This window comes from Gossypium hirsutum, chromosome D11 (genome assembly GCF_007990345.1).
Source record: "Gossypium hirsutum isolate 1008001.06 chromosome D11, Gossypium_hirsutum_v2.1, whole genome shotgun sequence".
NCBI classification, from domain to species: domain Eukaryota; kingdom Viridiplantae; phylum Streptophyta; class Magnoliopsida; order Malvales; family Malvaceae; genus Gossypium; species Gossypium hirsutum.
Window position 1 is genome coordinate 60,126,749 of NC_053447.1, and position 26,288 is coordinate 60,153,036.

A 26,288-nucleotide genomic window follows, 5' to 3' on the forward strand; every position below is an offset into this window, starting at 1 on the left:
GTAGACCATATGTTATTTACCAGCTACTTCAAAACCCCGTGGTTGTTTAACATAAATTTCTTCCTCAAGAAATCCAATGAGGAAGGCTGACTTCACATCAATTTGGTGGATTTTCCACTGCATTTGTGCTATTAAGGCAATCAACAGTCTGATGGTGTCTAGCCTGACCACTAGTGCAAAGGTCTCATCAGTATTGTGCTTGGCTCGATAGACCCATTTCACCCCAATGATCTTCTTTTTGACTGGGCTTTCAACCAGTTTCCAAGTCTGATTCTTCTCAATCATGTTGATTTCATCAGCTTGCTTCCACACTTGTTGAGCTTCAGCCTCTTTTAAACAGCTTGGTTCAGCTATGGCTACTTGAGCTCTTTCATAAATCTCAGCCAATGGTCTAGTACCCCTAACTGGTTCATCACCAATGTCCATTTTAGGACTATTTTGATCTAGCTCAGTTTGGTCTGTTACAAGATCTTCAGAAACTTCCTGTGGCTCATTCTTTTCCCAATTCCAGCATGACTTCTCATCAAACACCACATCTCTGCTTACAGACACTTTGCTTGTTGAAGGATCCAAGATCACATAACCCTTTTTGACTGTGTTGTAGCCTACCAAAATACCAGGTCGAGCTCTTTTAACCAGTTTATCCCTTTTAATAGCAGGCACATGTGCACAGCAGATACAACAAAAGACCTTTAGGTGAGCCAATGATGGTTTAAATCCAAATCAGGCCTCAAAAGGAGTTTTGTGATCCAAGGCCTTGGTAGGAAGCCTATTTTGGATATACACAGCAGTGTTAACTGCCTCAGCCCACAAGGTTTTAGGCAAATTCTTCTCAAACAGTAGGCATCTAGCCATATCCATCAAGCTCCTGTTCTTCCTTTCACTTACACCATTTTGTTGAGGAGTATAGGTGTTGGTAAGCTGGTGTTTGATGCCTGCCTTATCAAAAAATGCCTGGAACTGAGCTGAGGTGTACTCAGTCCCATTGTCAGACCTTATGGTCTTGAGCTTGCAATCTGTTTCAGTTTCAGCAGCAATCTTGAACTTTGAAAACACTAAGCCTAACTCTAATTTCTGTTTCAAGAAATAAATCTAGTAAAATCTTGAAAAATCATCAATAAACAGAATGAAGTACCTGCTTCCATTTAGTGACTTGGTCTTCATAGGGCCACACGCATCAGTTGCACGAGCTGCAGCCTTTCAGAGGCTCTCCATACCTGATTTGAAGGAAATGGGAGCCTAGCTTGCTTTCCTAGCTGGCATACTTCACAAACCTTCTATTTTTCAAATGAACCAATGAAGTTTTCAGCCAAGTCTTCTCTGGATAGCTGATCTATTGATCTGTAGTTGGCATAACCAAGTCTTTGATGCCAAAGCTTGGATTTATCAATTGTGGCTGTATAGGCAGTGTCTGAGCCATTTGTCCAATCAACAACAAAGCTCTTATCAACCATAGTGACTGCCATGAACTTGGATCCACTTGGATTACTGATTTGGCACTCCTTGCCCTTGAACACTACAAAATACCCTTTCTCTAGCAGCTGAGCTATGCTAAGCAGGTTTCTATCAATTTCAGGTACCAACAACGTATTCGAAATGAGCTTGTTACCTATAGGAGTGCATATCAACACATCTCCTTTACCTTCTGCCTTTATAAAATGACCATTACCAATCTTAACTTTGGTTTTGTAGCTTCTGTCTAATAACTTAAAATTGGAAGCATCTGGTGTCGTGTGGTTTGTGCAACCACTGTCCAAAAGCCAGCCATTTGCAAGCTTCTCCTGAGCAGCTGAGCATGGCACAACAAAAACTTGCTCCTCACAGTCGCTATCTTCTTTTACTACTCAATCCTCAGCCTTTGGCTACTGAGGTTGGTTCTGCCTTGACTTGCCCTTGCTTTTGCAGACCTTTTCAACATGCCCCATCTTTTTGCAATATTGGCATTGCACATCTAGTGTAAACCAGCAATTTGCTTCTGAATGACCAGGTCTTTTGCAATGCCTGCAGGGTTGGTCCCTTCTTCTTGCAGCATCAAACTTTGGTTTGTCTTTCCAAGTCTTTTTGCTTTATAGGCAGTATTATTCAAGTTAGGTTTGGTTTTTACTTGAAAGGCACCTTCTTGGTGCTCCTCCAATCTGCTAGCTCTTCTCTGCTCTTGTGCATAGAGAGCATTGATCAACTATATCAGTGAGATGCTGGTCAGGTCCCTTGAATCTTCAAGGGACGAAATTTTTGCCTCGTACCTCTCAGGTAAAGTTGAAACCACCTTCTCCACTATCCTTGCTTATTGAATTGCTCACCAAGGAGCCTTATGTTGTTTACCACAGTCATAATCCTGTCTGAGTACTGTTTGATAGTTTCTTTTCCTTTATTTTAAAATTCTCGAAGTCCCTTATCAGATTCAACAACTGTTGCTGCCTTTTCCTCTTTGTCCCTTGAAACTCTTGTTTTAATTTGTCCCAGGCCTATTTTGGTGTCTCACAAGCCATGATCCTTGTAAAGATGACACCTGACATTGAGTTCTGGATGAAAAACATGGCCTTGTGCCTTTTAGTCCTTTCATCAACATGCTGCTTGATCTGAGCCATTATTGGATTGGCTCTAAATAGCTCTAGTTCAACGTCTGAGTTAACCACCTCCCACAGATCGAATGCCCGAAGATAGGTTTTTATTTTGAGTTTTTAAAACTATGCCTCTAGAACTGAATGAAGATAAGATATATATGCAATGTAATATTAGTACCTTTCCATCAAAAAAGTAGTCAAGATCGTGTATTCACCGGTTCCAGTTGATAAATGGAACGGCTCTTCTCTTTGGAGCAGAAACTACGAAGCTCTGGTAAAAGCTGTAGTGTTAAGGATCGCAATTGGCCAAACTCAATTTTATTGGATTCTATATCAGCATTCTGCTCTCTCTCTCCAGTAACAATCTCTTTAATGCTTTTGCACTTTGAAACTTTAATTTCTTGAAGCTGGACAAGGATTTTTGTTATGGAGAAGGAAAACGATTCTTGAGTCAATTACAGCATTCGACACTTGTGATTTTCAATCTCTTGGAACATTCTTCTTCAAGTTTTCCTTGACAAATCTTCTCCAAATGAACCAATGATTCGAGGATAGAAAAGGCTCTACATGATGCCACCTCCATAGAGTCAAAAATAAACTGTAATTCTGAACCATTTTGTATGTAGAGATTCTTGAGCTGTGGAAAACCAGTGCCATCCAACTCATACAGCAAGTTCTTGATGCCTTGCATTTCATCTAGATATAGATCTTCAATTTTCTGCAACAACAGTTTAACTCCATGATCCAAGTGAATTCCCTTAGTAAGCTAGAGTTTCAGTGTCTCTCATTTTCATACTTTTTGGACCAGTCCCAGACCTCCCCGATAAGAATCTTGTATCGATTCAATTTTTCAGAGAATAGTTCTGCTGGCATAAGTTGAATAGAATGAATATGGACATCCAAAGAAATTAGACCAGACAAAGACTTCAATTCATGATGTGTCTTCATGTTACTAACTAAATATACGACTAATGCAAGTGCACTTATCTATAATAGTATAGTTAACGTGAGTTGAGATATCGTATCCACGAGGACTAAAAATATTAATCCTGGAGCTATTAAGCACATTAAACATGAATTAGTTCATAATATTGAATTAAGCACATTAAACATGAATTAATAACTGGAAATATTAAAATAAGAAATAAATATACATAAATCAAGTATTTATCGAGTAAAATAGATATTACATAATATAATGTATCATAGGTTTCATCTTCCCTAGGTATCTAAAGAATTAGTAATGAAAACATCTTAAAGTCATAAAAACCACAATAAATAAAGAAACTCATAAAAATTTCAAAAGAAATTAAAAGGAGGTCTTCGATCTTGATGGAAATTTGATTCCGAGTTGGCTTCAATGGTGTTCTTCAAGTTGTTTCTTCTATCTTCTCTGATGGCTCCTATATCTCTTATTCTATTTGGTAATTATAGACTTTAGAATGCTCAAAAAGCCTAAAAATTGTGTTTTTCTGCGTGTTTGGGAAGCAGGTTGCGAAATCGACAAGGGCTGGCACATGGGCGTGTGTCCAGCCTGTGTGGCTCCTGAAATTTTCTCTTTTTCTCTGACTTTCACTCATTTTGCTCCCAAATGCTCACCTAAGTATAAGAACATGAATTAAAAGGATTATAAGCATCAAATTCACCAATTTTTATAAACAATCATCCAAAAACGCATTAAGAATGAGATTAAAATATGTTAGTTTTATCATTTATCAATATCCCCACACTTAAGCGTTTGCTTGTCCTCAACCAAAATCCTTAACTCACATTAAAATTAATCTTTCTCAACTTATAATTCCCATCAATAATGTTATGATTCGCAAATAATCATGTATTGACAATTCAACTAAAAGGGCACTTAAAGATTCAAACAATCCAAGTCGAAATTTTTAAAGCATGAAAACATAGGTATTTCCCCTTATCTATGTAATTACCTTTAATTCAAAATCGACAAGAATTGACATCCCCACTAAAGATCCACTCAAATCATTCAAAATGTTTAAGGTTCAAGAATAAGCACTCAATAGTCAAATAAGAAATGTCATTACCATAAGCTTGCTTGAAAATCAAATCTCCACCACTATAAATTGATAGGACACACTAATCAAAAGTTTTTTAAGAGGTTCTAATGGGGCTTAGGTTACGGGTGCGGAGAAAGGCCAGAAAAGTTTGTTATAATCGAGATCAAGTTGATAAATTATCAAACTAGAAAAAAATAAATGTTGAATTAAAAACAAATGCATCAATCAAGAATATTCAAAAACAAAAACGAGATTCTTCTCAAAAAAATGAATTTAACTGTTCAAACTCAATCAACAAATAACTAGTTAATAATTAATATTTTTTTCAACTTTTTTTTTCTTTTTCTTTCAAGAACAATAAGAAATAAGTCAACAAATCAAACAGAAGAGCATAGCTAGGCAACTAACCAAATCAAATCTAAACAAAAAAAGAAGTTAATAAAACAGGAAAAAGTCACAGCAAACGAAAAAATGGGTTATAGGTTAATATTAACGGGTCATTCAAGAAAAGGTGTGTTAGGCTCAACGGGGTTCACTAATGAGTTAATTAAAAAGGTAGACTTTTTTATGGGATAAGTGGGTTAAAACCTAAGTGCTTTTATTATCTCAGTATATCAAATCAAAGATGTGGTCTTGACATGCATAATTGAAGCAAGTTCTAGAATAACAAATCAAGTTGACACGCTCATAACCAATAATATATTGTACATGTAAAATGTATGCTCTGAAGGCTCAAAATCTCACAAAAAATCATGGTTTTGATGTCAAACTTGCAAATTTAAAACTTCAAGATAATACCTCAATTCAGGGAAACAACCTAAAATTTTTAATTCTAAAAAATAACTTATTATGATTGATTCTTTCATGTCTTAAATTTAAATCAACTAATGCACAAATATCTACAAATTAATCCAAAAAAAATCAACAAAAATCACAAATCGACAAAATTTCATTCTAATTCAAGTATGAGAAATTTACTTAAATACAATAAATAATTTAGGGATTTTTAATAATTATCTAAATAACCTCCCCACATTTAAGATGTACATTGTCCTCAATGTACAAACAAATATAAGCATAGTATAAACAGAATATCATAAGAGAGGAAGAAAACTGAAACTGCCCTAAATATTGGATGAAATCGTCAAAATGGTGAAAATCAAAATTATAGGCAAATCTAAATGTAGTGCATGATTCTGAAAAACTAATAAGAAAATAAACACAAATAATGAAAAATATTAAGAGGTTACAAACTCGATTAGAAACAACCATAAAAATAAAAATAAAAAAATAGTTCAAAAGATAATAAACGAAATAAGTCTAAGAAAATAAAAATAAAACAACTAAAAGCTCAAAATTTGATGTGGTCGTTGAAAGCACCAAAAATATCCTATCCCTAATAAATAATGAAAAAGAATAATAAAAGGGAAGTAGGGTCAAATCCTCAGGGACTGGACTTGCAAAATATCTTGTTTCGTGAAATCCCAAGCAGAGTCTTGCCCAAGACAACTTGCGTTCCTGAAAAAAAAACAATAGCAGAATTAAATTATTGGATCTAGAAACGAAAAATAAATTAAAAACAGAATTAAGAATATTGAATTAAAAAATTCGAGAAATTAAAAATAGAGTTAAGAGAAAGAAAATTCTTATGGGAGATTCCAGCCTCTAGTTGTCTCGTTCCGCCTTGGGTTCAATCCTCGGCTTTTAGATGATCCTTCCCAAACCGAATAAGCCAGTTATAGTGGAAGAGGATGCCTACGACCACCAGCTCCAAGGATTTAGACTTACAATTTAGTGGAACCTGACTCTAGCCAACAATCGCTTCTGTGGGATCGTCTTATGCTAGATCAACGCTTCTCAATGGCGAATCCCATGCCATTTTGTCTCTTGGGCTCGCCAACCTCTGACGCAGTAAGCTAACGAACCGACTGTGCAACCTTCCCAAAACATACAAAGTGGCCGTCTTTGCATACGTTGAAAAACTTACTTCTTAAGGGGCTTGGACGGAAGCGTCAGCCCCGTAGTATGGAGAAACAATGAATACTCAGCGAGGAGGCTAAGTACGGATTCTAAGCCTTATGAACCCTTTTGGGGATTTTTGACAACTTTCGGCTAGATGGGTTTAGTGGCTCATGGTTGTGGTAGAAAATAAAATAAATAAAATAAAAATAAAGATTTTATTAAAAGGAAATATGAAAAGAACAAAAGCCTAAACTTTTGGGGAGAGAGTGTTTACAGAAAAAGAAAAGATGATATCCTTTTGAGTCACTTCACCCCCTATTTATAGTGCTAGGGAGATAGTCTAATCCTACTTAAATTCCTAAAAGATAAATACATTTAATTGAAGATAAATAAAGATAAAATAAAATCCTAAAAATAATCCTTAAAATTATCTCAATATTAATTATCCTAATATAATTAAAATAGAGTTTAATTGAGTAAAATCTCTTCTTTTTGCATTTCAACCCTTGTGTCCTCCATGCTTGCACTTTTGGCACCAACTTTTCCTCGTGTCGCACATTGGCCCATTTTATCTCTAAAGTCACGCTTTTGGCCCTTAATTTTGCTTTTGCCTTAAATTTAGTCCCTATGAGATAAAAGATCATAAATAGCTCAAATTAGCAGGATCATACTCAGAATAAATACATAATTAATACATAAAAATACGCTATTCTAGAGTGTTATCAAAAGCAAAAATAAAAAAATAAAAAAATTAATGGTCTTCGTTGTCAGAGCCATCGTGATCATGAGGCACCAAATCTAAAGAAGATATATGGAGGTGCTGACAGATTTACTACAAGGTCGCATCAATACTGTTGAACCATTCATAGAAGTGTCACTCAAAACGAGTGAAACGCTCGAGGAGATCCGCTAAGGTGGTAGCGAAAGTAGTAGGATGGTGACTCTAAGATGGAGGATAAGGTGGATCCTCATGGTGGAAGGGGACATCATCGGTGAATTTTTCATGCTCATCTTGAGGGTCAAAATGAGATAACTGGTATTGAGGAGGATCAACTCCACAAAGTCACTCGATCATCCTCATGTGACTCATACTCGATAATCCCTGCGAGGCCATTTTCCCAATAAGGGTAAAGGAGGAGGACTACTTCAAAGTGTCGTGTGAGTCGAGTCACATAAAGGCCTAAGTAGATAGAGCCCTTCCTACTGCGCTCTGTTTGATGGCACACAACTAGGGCGATAAAATAAGTAAGATCAAAGGTGCGCCTCGTGGCCATGTTTCATAGAAAATAAGCATTGGTTGTACCGACAACACCAGTGCTCTTCCTCCGACCGGTCAAAGTGTGAGCTAAAATGACATGAATATAGTGTAAGGCTGGAGGTAAGGAAGCCACCTTCGATCGACTCGTATCATAACACGTTGTACTCGTAGTGAGGTCTGCCCAACATAGAAAATGCGAGTAGTGGATATGCCAGTATAAACTGAGAAAGCTCTCGTGACTCATGAACTCGTCTGTGAAAAGTCCTAATGCAGCTCCGAACACTGGGACTCTCATATGATGCATTGTGCCACCGAGTCTGAAGGTGATAGTTCTCGGCTCATCGTGTGTCGACATCACTTGCTGAAATAGGAATGTTGAGCAAAAATCGAGAGTAAGCTTTGAGTAGATGGGCTCAATGATGGAGAAAAATTGGTCCCAAGGAGCTATGGCAATGGTGACGTGCACTCTATCAGCTAACTGGACCTACTCTAAAGTGGCCCAACCAATGCAACGACCTAATCCCAGTGGCCTCTGTCAAAGATGCTGATAAAGGTCCTCTTGAGAACCTTGTGCAAAGCGGAGGTATGGATGGTGGGAACCGGTGAAAGCGTCCGACGATGATGTCGCACCTAGATTTTTCTGCTTTTTCAAAGCAGGGATGGCGAATTTAGATTTGCCACTTGTGTTGGTCATTATGTCCTTAAAATAAAGGATAAAAGTAAAAAATCAGATAACCAAAAAAATCAGCATAAACAATATATCAAAGCAAAAACCTATTCTAGGCCAATAAATAGCACGATAGAGACCGAATTGAAGTGAAAACCTAGACCACAATACTGAACAACTAACCTAAAAAAATTCACCAACAATCAAGCATGATAAAAATAAAAATAATATAATAATAAAGATAAAGTGAAATAAAAACAATCAAGGCCTATTAATAAAATAACTAAAAATAGTGAAACATAAACAAAATAAACAAAACCAATAACAAAAAATGAAAAATAATATATATATATATAAGAAGAAGAAGAAGAAGAAGAAGAAGAAGATAAATAAAAATTAATGTATAAAATCGAAAAAATAAAAATAAGAATGCAAATAATAATCATAAAAAAAACTAAAGATAAAATAATAAGAATATAAATAAAGATCAATAATAAGCTAAACATAATAATAAAAATGATAATAAATAAAGAAGTAAATAAATAATAAGGTAAAAGAATGGACCAATCAGACTAAGGTTATACGACAGCGGCAGTAATGGGCGGCGATCCACGACGGTAGGCTGATGAGGGGATGGTAGGGAAGGAGGGGAAAGGCGGGGTGGTTTTTGGTTTAAATGAGGGGAAAGGGAAACAAAAAAAATGGAGGGGTTAGTTGAAGGAAAAGGACTGTCGGTGGTGGGGGTGGAACCGAAGAGAGGAGCAAATGGCGGGGTGGTTTTGTGGAGGGAAGAAAAGGGAAAGGGGAAGAAGAGAGAAATGATGAGGGCGGATGGGGGTGAGGGAGAGAAGGGGTTTAGTTAGGGGAAGGCTGTGATAGGAATGAGGGAAGGGAAGGAAAAAGGGAAGGATGAGGGAGACAACGACGTGAGAGGGAGCGAACGGGCGTGACGAACGGTGAGGAAATGGTCAGACTGGTGGGTAGAGAGTCGAACGACGGTTATGGAGGGTTGTGAGAAGAAGAAAAAGTACAAAGAAATTAGGGTTGTTTGGGGGGTAATAAAGGAGACATAGTCGTGTTTAGACTCGTGTTGGGCAACACGCCCGTGTGGTACTCTTTTAGACTATGTGTAATTCAAAAAACTTAAGCCTAGTCTTCACACGGCCTCAGACACGCCCGTGTGTGATTTCCTTTGCTTCTCCCACGCCTATGTGAGAGGCCGTATGGGTCACACGATCTCATACACGCCCGTATGTCCCTACCGTATCTCGCACAGGATCATGTCTCTTGCTCGTGTCACCCGTTGACTTGAAATTAAAATTAAAAAATTAGTTCCAATACTCACACGCCCATGTGCCTAAGCCGTTTGTGCCACACGGACGTGTTTTCAAGCCATGTGGACCACCTCAGGTCATGTTACAATTGACTTTTGGAAAAATTAAGTCTCGGGATTCACACGGCTAAGGACACCCCTGTTTGTCCAGGCTGTGTGACTCACATGGCCATGTTTTTACACTATGTAACTCTATCATTTGCTCCCTTATGCATACATTTTTAAACACACATTTTTAAATTTAACTTTAAATTAGCATGCAATAAAATTAAAAGAATTAACTGAGGTTAAACACTCGGGTTGCCTCTCGAGAAGCGTTTATTTAGAGTCTAAGCTTGACTTTACCTTATGCACGAATACGATGGTTCATAGAGCCGAAGCTCTTATTTTTCGTTATCAATTATTCTACCAAGATAAGGTTTGAGTCAAGTACTATTTACCTTAAATGTGTCTAATTCAAAATGAGTTACTTCGACTGTACCATATGGGAAGACGTTCAATACCGTAAATGGGTTTGATCCATTTGCATCAAGTTCTGAAGAGGCAATTCATGGATCCGTTTTGTCTAGCAGTACTTTATCCCCAACCTTAAATTAGTTTGTTCATTCATATGCTCCTCATGATGTCGCTTTGGCTCTTCATCGTGTTTTCTCGATTTCTCCTTGACATGTGTTCGCCATTCATATAGTTCATTGAGTTGCACCATTCATTGTTAATGAGTTGTTCTATTTTTGTCACCTTTACTGAAACATGGCTCCATTACATTTTCACGAGAGATTTCCTACAATGAAGGTTGAGCCACATGGTTACTCACATTAACAGAACGTTTCATACTATCTCGTTCACTAGAGATTTTAGCAGAATCACGTGCTTGGAGAGTAATCGTTTTGTCACATACCCGAAGTACTAATTCACCCATACCAACATCAATAATAGTCCTGCCAATGGCTAAAAAGAGGCGACCTAAAATTAAAGGTAGCTCACTACCCTCATCCATGTCCAACATAACAAAGTCAACGAGGAATATGAATTTATCTATTTTAACAAGCACATCCTCAATAACACCCCAATTGTTCTATCTGCTAATTGAATACTCATCCTAATGTGTTTAGGTTTCCCAAGACCTAGTTGTTTAAAAATTTTGTAGGGCATGACATTAATAATGGCCCCTAAATCAGCTAAGGCATTATTATTTAAACTACCAGTGAGACAAGGAATAGTAAAACTCTCTGGATCTTTGAATTTGTTGGGTAGTTTATTTTGTAATATGGCCAAGCAAACTGCATTGAGCTCTAGCATCGACGAGTCATCTAACTTCCTTTTGTTTGCCAAAAGCTACTTTAAAAATATGACGTAATTTGGCATCTGCGAAAGAACTTCAACAAACAGTAAGTTAATATGTAATTTCTTTAAGAGCTTGAGGAATTTACCGTATTGTTCATTCGTGAGGTCTCTCTTTGACGCCTTAGGATATGGCACTCAAGGTTTATATTCCTTGACAATCAGCTTTTTCTCTTTCCTATCTTCCACAGCATTATCGTTATACACCACAATTTCTTGCCTTAGTTCTTGTTCAGATTCAACTAACCCTTCTTTTTCTCGAATAGTAATTGCATGAATCTACTCCTTTGGGTTAGTTTCAGTATTGCTAGGCAAGCTACCTTGTGGTTGTTCTAAGATTAGTTTAGCAAGCTGACTTATTTGGTTGTTGGAAGCCTGGAGGGGGTTATGCTCTTTGAATTCCTTGACCACCCTAAGTGAAATTGGGATATTTCCTCCAACCTGCATTATATTTGTTACTATAAGGGTTATTTTGAGGTCTAAAATTATTACTCATATAATTGATTTGCTCGTTCTCTATGCTAGGACCGAAGGGTAAACATTCTGGATTATTTGTTCCACCTCCATTTGTATTGCATTGCATCACTAGATGTACATGTGTAGAAAGATATAAACAATTAATTTTCTTATTTAATACTTTTATCTGGTTCGATAACATGGTGACTGCATCTAAATTAAAAACACCGGCTGCATTCAGCGGCTTTGTCCTCATGACTTGCCACTGATAATTATTCAGTGGCATCTCCTCTATAAACTCATAAGCCGCTTCGGGTGTTTTATTGTTCAAAGTTCCACCGAGTACTACATCAATCAACTACCCCATTAAGGGGTTCAAACCATTGTAGAAGGTTTGAACTTTTAACCATAAAGGTAAGCCATGGTGAGAGCACCGTCTCAATAGATCCTTGTATCTCTCCCATGCATCATATATTGTCTCTAAGTCGATCTGAACAAAGGAAGATATGTTATTCCTCAACTTAGTTGTCTTAGCCGATGGGAAGTATTTTAGTAGAAATTTCTCAGTCATTTGAGCCCATGTAGTAATGGAACCTCGTGGTAAAGAGTTCAACCACTATTTTGATTTGTTCCTTAACGAGAATAGGAACAACCGTAAATGAATGGCGTCATCAGTGGAACCATTAATCTTGAAAGTGTCGCAGATTTCCAAAAAATTAGCCAAATGAGTATTTTGATCTTTTTCTTTCAAACCATTGAACTGAATATACTGTTGTACCATCTAAATTGTATTCAGCTTCAGTTCAAAATTATTTGCAGCAATGGTGGGTCACACAATACTTGATTCAACACCAGTCAGAGTGGGCTTGCCATAATCGTACATAGTACGAGAAATAGGCGTGGAACGACGAAAATGTGCAAGTGTACACAACACAACAAGTAATAAAGTGACAAGTAAATGTTAAGCTATCGTACCCACAGGGACTGTAAAAAAATTATTTATGAAAGTAAGTTTAAACAATTTGGTGAAAGAAAAATATTTGGATTTGGGAAATGATTAAAAACTAGAAACAAAGTAAATAAAATAAAATAAAATAAAGTTCTAATGCACGATTTCAAAAGCTGATTTTAATCAAGATGATATAATTGTGTTAGATTAATTACATTTCATTACCTTAGAATCATTAAACTTATGCTTATACTTATTACTAATAAATCATGGCAACTCGGTAATTCACTAACTTATGAACATATTTACAAATAAAAAATCCATTCATCTCTTGTACATATTCCTATGTCAATTCGACCGATAAAATAGATTTATAAAGATAAACATGTTATTGCACATACATACTTATTAAATTAAACAATCTCTCGCATATTCCTATGTTGATTCAAATGATTAATTCAACCAAATAAGCATATAAAAGACTATGTGAGGTAACAAAGTATCCTTACCTTGAAACAGTTTAATCACAATAATCTTGCAAGTTATGCAAGGCATAAGTATCGCGAAATACAATGCTAATCTAATCTTCAGCTACCTTAGAAGAATTAAACATGCACTGATTAAGTACTGTGTCCATTAATTACAATTTCAATGTATTTAAATAATAAAATCTTTAGTTATCTTACAATTGTAATGCAAAAATAACTTAATCATGGTTTTACTTAGTCAAACATTTTACCGAGGCCTATAACAGTATAAACATAAATTTAACAAATCAAGAGGACAGAACGCAATCAACCCAACACGAATTAAATTCAAGCTAAGCTGATTAAACTAATCATTCTAATAGCATAAATATTCATAGATTTGTTCATCATAAAACCAACAAAAATTAAAGAGATAATGAACAGGAATCAAATCTGGTGGTTTTCCGTGGCTTGACTAGGTTGCTCCGTTCTTCCTTCTTTGTTGTCCTCGCCAGTCAAGGCTGCTATGAACACTCAATTGCTACTCCAAAATGGATGAAGAAGACCCCTTTCCCAAGAGGAGAAATCGGCACAAGAGCAAGGAACTTTGAATGGGAAAATGAGAGATAAAAGTGAGAGAGGAGAGAAGAGTTGTGAGAGAAGAGATGTGAATAAGGGATGATTTGAATGGGAAGCAAAAATAGAAAATTTTAGTAGCGAAAGAGCCCCCTCATGGCCGGCCATTCTACATGGCAAAGTTGAGACTTTCAACTTTGCTAAAATTAGCCTGGGGCAAATTCTTAAAGCCTTAATTTAATGTGAGGTTTAAATGCAATTTGGAAGTCTTCCAAGGGCCTTTTTGTAGCTCATTTAATCAACTAAAAATGCTAATTTGGGTCAGCATTTGAATGATTCTGGGCTGCCCAATTGGTGGCTGGTTCGGTTTGCTCAATTTGGTTCAACTAGTACGGTTCAACTAGGCCCTATTTTCCATAATTAATTAAAATTAATTTATTTAGCCCAAATTAAATTGGGAATAAATTAAAATTAATTATATTATGAATTAATACACATATTTGGACTGTCTTAGGTTTGATATTATTTTTCCTTGTTACTTCGAATTGCTTCTCGATTTTGTTCTTCTAACGGTGTCTACCGGGTCAATTTTCACCTTTTGTACGAATCAGTCAAAAATAATCAAAATTCACTAAAAATAATTGTAAAATTGACTAAAAATTAACATGTTAAAGTTTTTAATACAATTTAATTATTTTATAAAAATTAATTATTTTATGACAAAAATTTTATCGAAAATGCATGATTTTAAGTAAAATTAGGTATGAAAAAGTATATAAATCTTTGTGTTTCCAAGGAGCAGGAGCTGCAGCAACTACATGAGGTAGGTGAATATTCTGATTATCACCTATCTCCTCAGTAATAATAATATCCTCTTATTCGCCTACTAAATTCTGTCAACTCTGCCTTATTTTTCTACGATTTTTGTGAGCTATACTTTCAATTTCGTTGTCGAAAAGCAAAGGTCCCAACAGGTTTCTTCTAGTCATAAACCAAGAGAACCTGCCAAAAGTAAATGAAATAAAAAAAGTAGAATGTAAAAATTAAACTAAAACATGAATATCAAATAAAATAAAATAATGGCTAATTAATAAAATTAAATTGTTCCTAATATTTTAGTCCCCGGCAATGGTGCCAAAAACTTGATGTGTCTTCATGTTACTAACTAAATATACGACTAGGGCAAGTGCACCTATCGATAATAGTATAGATACGATGAGGTGAGATATCGTATCCACGAGGACTAAAAGTATTAGTAATTAACATTTTCTTATTACTTAGCCGACAAATTGGAGTGATGTGTTTAAAACTAAATTTACAAAACTAATTTAACTAATAACTCAACAAAGAATGAATAAGGAAAATAATCGAATGATAACTAATGAGAGAGACAATACCCATGAAAGAATTCACCTAGACTTCACCTATTATTATGAATCTGAATTAAACGATTTATTCACTTAGTGTCTTGATCTGTAGAAATCCCTAAATTATGCTAATATCTCTTCGAAAGTAAGAGCAATTGACTCTAGGTTGATTAATTGAAATCTCTTTCTAATTAAAACCCCTATAATCGAATTAACTCAATTTATGAATTCCATTATTAGATTTGACTCTAATCCAGTAGATTTATGTCATCTTATTTTAGGATTGCATGCAACTCCACTCAATTATGCTAGATCTACTCTTAAACAAAGACTTTTCCTCCACTGAATTATTCATATTAAACATGAATTAATATCCAAAAAATATTAAAACAAGAAATAAACACACATTATTGAGAACAAGAATCAAGTATTTATCACGTAAAACAGATATTAAATAATAGAATTCATCATAAGTTTTATCTTCCCTAGGTATCTAGGGAATTAGTTCATAATCCTGAATAAAAATATATCAAAGTCAGAAAAACTAGAAGAAAGAAAGAAACTCATAAAAACATCAAAAGAAATTAAAATGGCGTCTTCGATCTTAACAAAAATCTACTCTGAGTTGGCTCCAATTGTGTTCTTCGAGTTGTTTCTTCGATCTTCTCTGATGGCTCCCATATCTCTTATTCAATTTGGTATTTACAGAATTTAGAATGCTCAAAAGCCTAAAAAATGTGTTTTTCAGCGTGTTTGGGAAGCATGTTGCAAAATCAACATGGGCTGGCACTTGGGCGTGTGTCCAGCCCTTGTGGCTCCTGAAATTTTCTCTTTCTCTCGACTTTCGCTCATTTTGCTCCCAAATGCTCACCTAAGTATAAGGACATGAATTAAAATGATTAGAAGCATCAAATTCACTAGTTTTCGTAAATAATCATCCAAAAACGCATTAAGATTAAGATTAAAACATGTTAGTTTTATCATTTATCAATTTACTAAAGCTGGCATTGCCTTCAACACCCCATTGATTAAAGTTGTTATGCATAACTAATTCTTCTAAATAAGGCAGGCCTGATGTGATTTTCCTGGAATGACTTTAAGCTTAGAACAATTACTCAAGTCTAAGGACTTAAACCTTGTTAGTCTCCCTATTTCCTAAGGGATCTTTGAATATCAGAACTGAAAATTTTAAGTGTATACAATTGCTTCAGGTTCCTAACAATTATGATGTCATTCAACTTACATTCATTGAAACGTAACCTTTGAAGGTTTCTTAAAGAAGTAAATGATGAAGGTAGGGAAGCAAAATCCATACCAGTGAAATCTAATATCAAGAGTTCATTCATCTGCTCAAAGAAATTGTCTGGGACTTCTAACGATGGATTTTTGTTTAACAAAACCAGCAACTTTAGCCTAAGGCATTCAAGATTGTCTGATAGCTTGTTAATGCTAGTGTATGGCAACAAAATGGCAGTGCAATTATTGAGTTTTCTTTTCTTTATCAGCTCTTCAATATGGATTTCATCCTCTATAACAAACATCTACTTTTCTTCAGATGCAATCCAAATGGCAACATCACGAACAATGTCATGCATTTTCACCATTTCATTGTTGTCACTGCTGAGTAATAAACCTGCATCTTTGAGCTTATTCAAACATTATTTGGCTTCTTCCATTGTGCTAACATTACTTGCTATTCTTAAACCCAAGTTGTATCTTAGCAAATCAAATACATGAATGTCAAAACCCTGGGGCAGCAAGGCACAGAGTTGGAAAAATGACTACAATTGAGGTTTCTTTAACATGCTGTAACTTTTCTCTAAAGTGAAGTAAACACTTTTGAACGCTTCTTCATTTTTTGTAATTGGCTTTGGTTCTTTTTTCCAAAGCCTCCACCAAGTTAAAGTTTTGTGTTCTCAATGCAATTGCAATTGCTAAAATAGCAACTGGAAAACCTGCACAGTTTTTCACAACTTTAGTCAGTAGTTGTCAGTAACCAAGCTTGTTTGCTGCATTGCCCATAACTTTCTGAATCCACTCTATTGCTTCTTCATTAGTTAACATTTGGACATTGAACATTTCTTCAGTTTTCATGTCAATGAGTAACTGTGGATTTGTGGAAGTTAGTAATATTTTGAATCTAACAGCAGAGGATTTTTGAAAACCATTTTCACTAATATTTTGTAGTAATGGTCGTCCTAGATCTTCTTCATTTGCAATATTCTGGTCACCTTCAATAGCAATCCCAACTTGTTCCAGTTCTAGTCTTTGACCATCCTAAATGTCATCTAAAATTAAAAGAACTCTCTTATCTTGTTTCTTTAACCATTTCTCTAGTCCTATTTCTCTTGCAAACACAATATCCTTATCAAGTTTCAGACCTAGTGCATCTGTAATTTCTCCCTAAATTCTTTTTACGTTTGGATTCCATAAAACAGTTACCATCAAAACCTCATCAAGCATGGTTTCTTCATTGGCTCTCCTAGCAGCTTCTTTCACTGGCATGGTCTTGCCTACACCGGGCATCCCATTTACTCCAATGATCTTCAAATCAGGATCCTTTAAAGCTTCCACAATATCTTCCCTGATAGTCGAGTAGTTGATAAGGTGATTACCACACTTCTTGAGAGATATGAATCAAGGATATCCTCATTGGAAGATTCAAAGGATCTATCAACCATCTCACTCTTTGAACTAATCAATGCTATGTATGCTTAAGAAAAAAGAAGGGCAAATAAAGAATAAAGGTACGTTGATGAAGTCTTTCAAGCCAAAAATAGAAAAGGTTCGAGCTCCTTAAAAAATGAAGAAAAGAAGGACTGGACAAAGAAGAAAGAGGATAATTGGAGAAATGGTGGCAAGGAGAAAAATCCATTATGTTCTCAATACAAAAAGACCAATCACCTAAAGAGGTATTGTTGGTTCAGGCCAGTTAATCAATGTAGAAGCTGCAAACAATTTGGTCATATGGAGAGAGTGTGCAAGAATAATAAGCACGCACAACAACAAAATGCTCAGGCACAGACAAAAGAATCAAATCAATAAGAACTGGTGTTCACTGCCTCCTGCGAAGCCAAACTCGCTACCCCTTGAGAAGTCCTATTTGCGACACCGTGTGAACCCTCCAACAAAGTAAGAAAAAACTGGTTGGTTGACTGTGGTTGTATAAACCACATGACTTCGGATGAAAGCATTTTCAAACAGATTGATAGAAGTTGCATTTCAAAAGTTAGAGTTGGAAATGGTCAGTACATCGAAGCTGTAGGAAAAGAAGATATGCTAATCAGCACTTCTATAGGTACTAAAGTAATTAAAAATGTGCTTTTAATTCTTGAGATAGATCATAATCTCCTTAGCATTGGTCAATTGATTGAGAAGAAATATATTGTAACACCCCTAACCCGTACCCGTCGTCAGATTAGGGTTATGAGGCATTACCTAACACAACACAGTCTAACACAGTCATTTATCACAATTCATATCTACTAATCATATCTCATATACAAACCATACTTCTTTTCTGTGCAAACCAATTTCACAAACCAATTCACACACTGAAATTTAACTGAGTCATAATCATTCTACTACTCACATTTCGAACCAATTAACATACATCGATTCATATTACATTATAGCAAAACACATCTACCAACTAAATCATACATATATACTTTGAAACATACTTCCCAAAAGAGCTTATAACATGACCAAATATACATAATAATTAGTATATCTAACAAGCCATTTCGCATGGCAACTTATATACAATTCAAAATTAGCCATAGTCTATACATGCCATATGTCACAATATCAAGCTTTCAAAATACCGAAATGGCGATTGATAGTGTGAAGATAATCCTTGATGATCCCCGAGCTCGAGCTAGCTTTATGTATCTATAAAGCAATGGAAGGATGCACAAAGTAAGCTTTGGAAGCTTAGTAAGCCATAAGCAAATAAATCATCTCAATGATATTTAGAATTCAATTCAACTAGGTCTAATTCAAATGAATCTCAAACACATATACATTTAACTAACCCATATAAATTCATATTATCACATTAAGTACTAAACTTACCTTAATATTTCATGAACATATAACTTCACACATACCTGAACCATTTAGCACATATTTACATTCGGAATTGTTAAGAACACACGAAATTCATATAAAGCTCATACAATGCCATATCCCGGATATGGTTTTACATGTTAACGCATATCGATGCCACTATCCCAGATAGGGTCTTATATGAATCATATACGATGCTAATGTCCCAAACATGGTCTTACACGTTTTCTCACTTTGATGCCAATGTCCCAGACATGGTCTTACACGAAATCACACCTCAGAAGTCCTAATATCATGACATCAATATCCAATACATTTCCTAAGGTTCATTCAGAGCTTTCGAATTCGTAATTAAATCAATTTATGCACGAAATCAATCATCCAATGCTCAAATAAATTCATCAATATATATGTATACATATACAAATCAATTCGGTAATGTATATCCAAATACGAATCAATTCGGCAATGTATATCCATATACAAATCAATTCAGCAATGTATATCTATATACAAATCAATTAGGTAATGTATATCTAATTACAAATCAATTCAGCAATGTATATCTATATACAAATAAATTCGGCAATGTATATCCAAATACGAATCAATTCAACAATGTATATCCAAATACGAATCAATTCGGTAATGTATATTCAAATACAAATCAATTCGGCAATGTATATCTATATACAAATCAATTTGACAATGTATATCCAAATATGAATCAATTCGGCAATGTATAAAACATATACATTTGAATTAAAAAAATATTTATTTACTTATGAACTTACCTCGTACGGAAATAAACGGATTGGATCAACTACTTGTCAACTTTCGATTTCCCCCGATCTAAATCTGATTTCTTTCTTTTTTGATCTAATTGATTTCAAATTTAACTCATTTAATCACATATTCATTCAATTTCATCCAAAATACCTATTTGGACATTTTTGCACTTTAGCCCCTAAAGTTTCACATTTATTCAATTTAGTCCCAATTTAACAAATACACAAAATTTGCACAATTCAATATAACCCAAGCTTAGTAGAATTACTATAGTGCCCCTAGCAGCCCAAAAATTTTATTTATTTCACATTTCAACCACCCAATTTACATATTTCACAATTTAATCCTTATTTAACATTTTTGTCAAAAATCACTTTACAAAACATATTAATCTATCAAAAATTATTCATTTTCCATCATCAAGATTCAAAAACATCAAGTTATAATTAATGGAAACTCACAAATTCGTCAACCAATTCAAAAATTAGGGCATGGACTAGCTAGAACATGAAGCAACGATCTCCAAACGTAAAAACTATCAAAAATGGGACAAAACCGCATACCTAATTGAGATTACAAGCTTGTTCGAATGTTTTGCACAAAAATGGATTCTTTCCCTTCTAAAAATCGGTGGAAGATGGTAATGGAAGATGATGATAATTTTGTTTTGTTTATTTTTAACATTAATTACTATTTTACTTAATTAACCTTTATAAACTTTAATAATTACACAAAATGCCACTCTGCTATCATCCACTAACTCAAAAATGGCCTATTTAACACTTAAGGACCTTTTCTTTAATATTCTATAGCTATTAGACACCTTTAGCTTATAGAATATAACTTTTACGCTTTACGCGATTTAGTCCTTTTTACCGAATTAAGCATTCAAATAGTAAAATTTCTTTATGAAACTTTCACACATATATAATCACATGTTGTAAATACCAAAAATAATATTAAAATAATTTTCTAACCTCAGATTTGTGGTTCTGAAATCACTGTTCCAATTTAACTAAAATTGGGCGATTACATATATTATTGTTTTCAAAGATAAATATTGCATTATATTTGATTCATTAGGACAGGAAGTTTTGATTGTCTCAATGAACAATAGAAGATTTCTACTAGATTGGAATTTTATGGCCTTGAGAGCCTATACCAGTTCAATAGATAAATCATATAGTTGGCACAAAAGACAGGGACATGTGAACAAGAAGTTCTTTAGTCAAGTGTGCAAACCAAAGACAATTGTGAAGATAACTAATGTTGAAGATAAAGATTTAGATAAAGGCTTTGATAACTTTCCTGTTAAAGATACCAGGTTTGTTGTTGAAACTTATCACAGATGTGACTTAGCAGTATGGGAGTCTACAATTTTGAAGAAGTTGCACAAGAAAAAAAAATTGGTGCTTGTTGCAAAATGGTCAAGAAAGAGTGTTCAAAGTTGGTCAATCATGCAGTAGAAAGCAGCAGGATAAACTGTGAGCCTACGAGCTCACCAAAATGCAAGTTGCGAAGTCAGCAAAAATGTGTGTTGATAGATGTCGAACTATGAAAGTGCAAGCTACAAGCTAAATGAAATATGTGCTACAAAAGTGCGAGGTCATAAAAATGCGAGCTCATCGAAGCACAAGCTTGAGAGCAGGCTAAGATGCAAACTTGCTGATACTCTAACAAAATCCCTTGGGAAGATGAAGTTTGAAAAACTAGGTTATGATATTGGGGTTCGCAACATGGAGGCCAAGGAGGAGTGTTGCGAGGTTGCCATCCATGCATTGGCAAACCTAGCTCCTACATGATTGCGAGCTCACCATATCTGCGAGCTCACCAAAAGATGCAAGCCCACCAAGACTGCGAGCTTACCTACGAACTATGAATTGCGAGCTCACCAAGAACTACAAGCTCACAAAAATGTGCGAGCTTGCCAAGATCACGAGTTCACCAAGCATGCGAGCTCACCTGCGAGCTCTTCACTCTGCAAGTTGTCAACTTGCACTAAAACTGTGATAAATTTTGATTAAACATTTTGACAGGCCATTAGACAGAAACCAGCAAATGAAAAAGAAAGTTATATGAATCTAGTCACTGAATTAAGCCAAGTTGTAATATTTTATTATTAATTTTAGCTTATTTAAGCATAGTTTTTCATGTAAACTAAGCATCAATTTTTTAATGAAACAGATCACCAAAAACTAACTTCTCCATCTTTCATCTTTTGCTTCTGTTTCAGCCTCTCATTCTTCAAAAATCCAACACAACTCTTCTTTGCTTGCGCTTCAAGGTTATTCATTGTCTCTGACTCTTCCTTGATTTTCTCTTTTGCGTGATTCACCCAAATCTGGCCATCTTGGTCAAACTCTTGTGCCTTTTCCTTGGCAACATCAATGTAATGCTGCACTCTGTCTCTTTGATATCTCAGTTCCTTAATTTGTTCCTTCAGATTCTGAACTTTACCATCAGGATTCAACATGTAACGTTTAAACCCAGAAACAAACTCCATTTTAGGGGGGGTTCAATTTATAGTAATTGGTAAAGCAGACAAAGTAAACCGAAAACAAAATAGCAGTGAATGAATGATCAAACTATGGTGGAGCAAATGGATGAATGATCAACTATGGAGCAAATGGAGTTTCAATCTTTGCAATGAAGGGAAAAAAGAAGCAATGAATGGCAAAGACAACAAGGCAAAGGAAGCATCAAAAGGTAAAATAAAGAACATGAAGATAAAACTAAGAATGTAGAATCAATGCTTTGATCATTTGCAGAAGTTAAGGTTTTGATCATTAGAAGGTCAAACTCTTAATTCTTATGACTGGTTGTTTAGAGTCTTGCCGGTCTCTAACCGAGTTAGCCTAATTGAGTAAAAAAATTTGGAAATAATAGAGTTAGTCGAATTGAGTAATAAATTTTTGAATTTTGTTGGTTTTGATAATTTTCTTTATATAATTTTTTAGATTTTTTGAAAATATTTATAATTTTTTAAAAAATATTAATTTTGAAATTTTAAAATTTATTTTAATTTTTGCTGAGAGAGTGACTAATTTATACATTTTCAATACTGACAGGGACCAAAAGAGTATTTATTCTAATTTGTTATTCGAATTATTTGAATTGTAAAATTTTAATTTGACTTGAACTCAAAACTCGAACTATTTATTTGAGTTAACTTGAAATTTTTGAATAACTTGATTCGATGAAAATCTAAATTTTTTTTTTATTTTTTTGAATCGAATCAGATTTTGCTCGATCTTAAAATCTTGACAAAGTATAATGATATCTTTGCTCTGACAACTTTTCATTTTTCAATACATGTTGCAATTAGTGTCTTATTTGATAAATTTATTTGAAAGTGGAGCTTCCATATTTAAGTTCTAATTGTTGATTAAATTATTTATACATTTCTTAACAAATTTATGTATGTTTCTTCTTTTCATATTTTTGAAAAAGAAAAAGAAAGAATTCTTCAAAGAAAAGAAAAAAAAGTTAAAATGAAGCAAAACGGTTTTGGAAGGCAAAGAATAAAGTGCAGAGAAGCTTTAAATGTTTAATGTTATTTAAACTTTTTTTTCCAATTTTCCATAAGAATTTTCTGTTTTTTTAAGTTAAAATTTTAAAGATTGGAAAATCATAAAGGAAGGAATTTCTGGGTTCTAAATATTCTTAAAGAGTTGAAATTACCGCAATAAAAGTAGTTAGGAAAATCATGAAACTTTGATTTTCATCGATTGTTAAAAGATACTTGTAATTCAGTTCAACACTAACAACTAAAGTTACAAATTAAAATGCAATCGCTCATGTACAGCACACTGATAGGCTAGATTATGGGATGCATTTCCGGACTTAGGTATGAAAATATGACTTGCAAAGACGAAAAAGAATATAAAAGAAATGGAACATATCATTGTTAGAAATATGCTCTTATCTGACATTCAAACTCAAAGTTGGAGTAACATAGCTAGGAAGTGAAATACCAACTTTAGATCAATGAATATGGCTGCAACTGAGCAGCAGCAACATACTCTAGTAGACAGCATTTGAACTCGCAATGAAAGGGGCATCTTCCATAACTCTTTATAAAGCGACTGTGCCAAAATGGTAGGTGAAATAATCAATTTCTGCCATTAAACTACATTTTATGCTTAAGCTCAATACTTAAAGTATGATATTTTTAACACTCATGGAACACAAAATCATTTCTGTGATTCTTTGAAACTCATACTTTTCTAAAGCAAATATCTCCACTCTTCCTTCAATATTGGCCTTTCTGTAGTATGTATCCTTGAGCTGAAACTCTTCCATATGAATAGCCTATAAAGTAGAAGGATGTAATAAGTTCAGGAAATTACAGATTTAAGGATCTTTCCATAGCAATGGATTGAGTGATTGTCGCTGCATGTAAATTGCTGGCATGTTTATTATTTGCATCCACTGTAATTTCATCATTTATCCCCTTACATGAAAATGTAAAAAGAATTCCAAAGTTCTGTTTTTTCTCCTTCAATCAAACACATATGTAAGATATAGACTCACAAAGTTAGTTGACTGGTTGTGCCATATCTTTCTCCAGTTTCCCACACCCGTGATGCTCTGTTCCTCTAAGCAAGGTTAGTTTGCTAGAGAAAAACAAGTAGTACAACAAGAATAGGGAATCAAATATTTAACAAAAATGAACAATAAAAAAGACATGAAAGAAAGCAATGATACAAGAAAACAAAAATGGGACATTACCTTTCAATGGAAAGAGTTGGAAAGCGAATCTCTGAGTTGTTTCTTTCTATCCTAAGAAAATAATGCCAGTGCCACTAGTGATCATAAGATTGGCCTTTGTCCTCTTAAATCATTTTCTCCACCCTTCACAATGTTCATTCTCAATTAAGTACGACTCACTAATTCAATTGTGACAAAAGTGGTATTTGAGGGAAAAACTTATCAGTTTACACGTAAGAATATCATACATATTTACTAGTTACAAGTGTTTAACTAGGGAAAGAAGTAAACTCTAACACTATATATCTAATTATATTCACAACATCAATAAAAGCAATTAAGCTTTTTTTTACTCAAAAGACTTTTGGAATCTCATCTCAAAACTGTTAACATGCGGCTTCCGATGTCAAAGTGGAGAATGCTGAGGTATAATTCTCTGAGCAGAGCCTTGAAAGACTACCAAGTTCCAAAGACTTGAGTTGGGAGAAAACGATGCCATCCATGACTTCATCAATGTAGAAAAGCTATGATTTCTTCTAACTTTTGGCAATCAGTACTAACACTCATTCTTGTGAGTTACACCATGCTTTTAGCTATTGTGAAAGCTACTAAATTTCTGAATCCATGGCATTTTGATGCCTCTACAGTTGTCAAATGTTTGAATGACAAAAAAGATGGCACTAAATTCTTTAATTTTCCGCATCCCAACACTTGTAGAAAACTTCTGCAAGTGATAGTTTGCTCTTCTAGATATGTGTCAACTCAGGAAGATAATACAACCTTAACTCCTTCAAGCAAGCAAGTGTTCCTGCACGTTCGTTTTCATCTCTTACTCCTTCACATGGAAATAATCCATTGAAGGTAGCCCTTTGCCAAAAGAAAGGTATTCAAGATTTGGTAATGACTAAATGAAACAATCTGAGATAGTAATTCATGTTTCGGGGCAATCAAACTTTCTTAGTTTGGGCCAATACTGTTTCGGGTCTGCTCCATGTCCATGCCATACCTTCATATTGCCATTCCGAACCAAAACCAATTCTTCTAAATTGGGGAATGTTTCCTGAAATTAAGAACCATATATATATTAAATAAAAGCAAATCTTCTAAAGTGATTGATAAAATATGCAAATCTGTTTAGATTGACCTTTTATTTAGTTTCTTTTATGAGATCTTACCTTAGTGACCCAAAATAGGGGTTGTTGAACAGAGATAATGGAGTGGTTCTCTCCTTGTGTTTCTCTAAAGTTGATATACTCCCCAGCGAATGTCTCCACCTTGCTGCATTCACACACCTCCAATTGTTTTAACAATGGCCAATCTGTAGTATGCACCTTGGAGTACAAGCCCTTCAATTTGGGTAGCTTATGAAGTATCAGCCGTCTTATTTTAGGAAACAGAAACTTGGTAGTTGATTTGAGCTCAATTGATTCATTTGAGTTGAGTCCACGATCGTCAGCGAGTCCAATTATTTCTTCTACCGACTCACATTCCGATATTTCCAGACCTTCTAGTTTTTCAAGTCTTTCCACCATATCAAATGGTAAAACATTCGAAAGTTTGTCACAGTGTTCCACCACAAGGAAGGTTAATTCATGAAATGAACCCATAGTGAGTTTATCATGCCATATCTTTCTACACTTTCCCATGCCTACAATTCTCAAATCATTCAAGCTAGGAAACGCAACCTGTGGGAATTATTTAAGTTGTTAATGAGGAAAACAAGTTAGAATTCTACATAGATATGAAAAGTAATA

General features: G+C 34.7%; 1 protein-coding gene and 1 non-coding gene across 4 annotated transcripts in view; one reads left to right on the forward strand and one right to left on the reverse strand.

Annotated features, from left to right (window-relative positions):
• LOC107933845 (uncharacterized) overlaps window positions 1-26,288 on the reverse strand; it is a 72,970-nt gene that overhangs the window by 39,403 nt on the left and 7,279 nt on the right. For 2 of the 3 annotated variants that reach the window (XM_016866137.2, XM_016866138.2), the window contains 2 exons: window positions 25,710-26,219; window positions 24,718-25,594 (listed from right to left, as the gene is read on the reverse strand). The exons of the other annotated variant lie outside the window; for it this stretch is intronic. In XM_016866137.2, the coding sequence (XP_016721626.1) occupies window positions 25,466-25,594; window positions 25,710-26,219 (639 nt within the window). In that variant the 3' untranslated portion in view covers window positions 24,718-25,465. Of the gene's footprint in view, window positions 1-24,717; window positions 25,595-25,709; window positions 26,220-26,288 lie in introns of those variants that run through there. 3 annotated transcript variants of the gene reach the window in all.
• On the forward strand, window positions 12,022-12,128 carry LOC121223888 (small nucleolar RNA R71). Its single transcript, XR_005921354.1, has one exon. It is a non-coding gene; the product is annotated as a small nucleolar RNA R71 (small nucleolar RNA).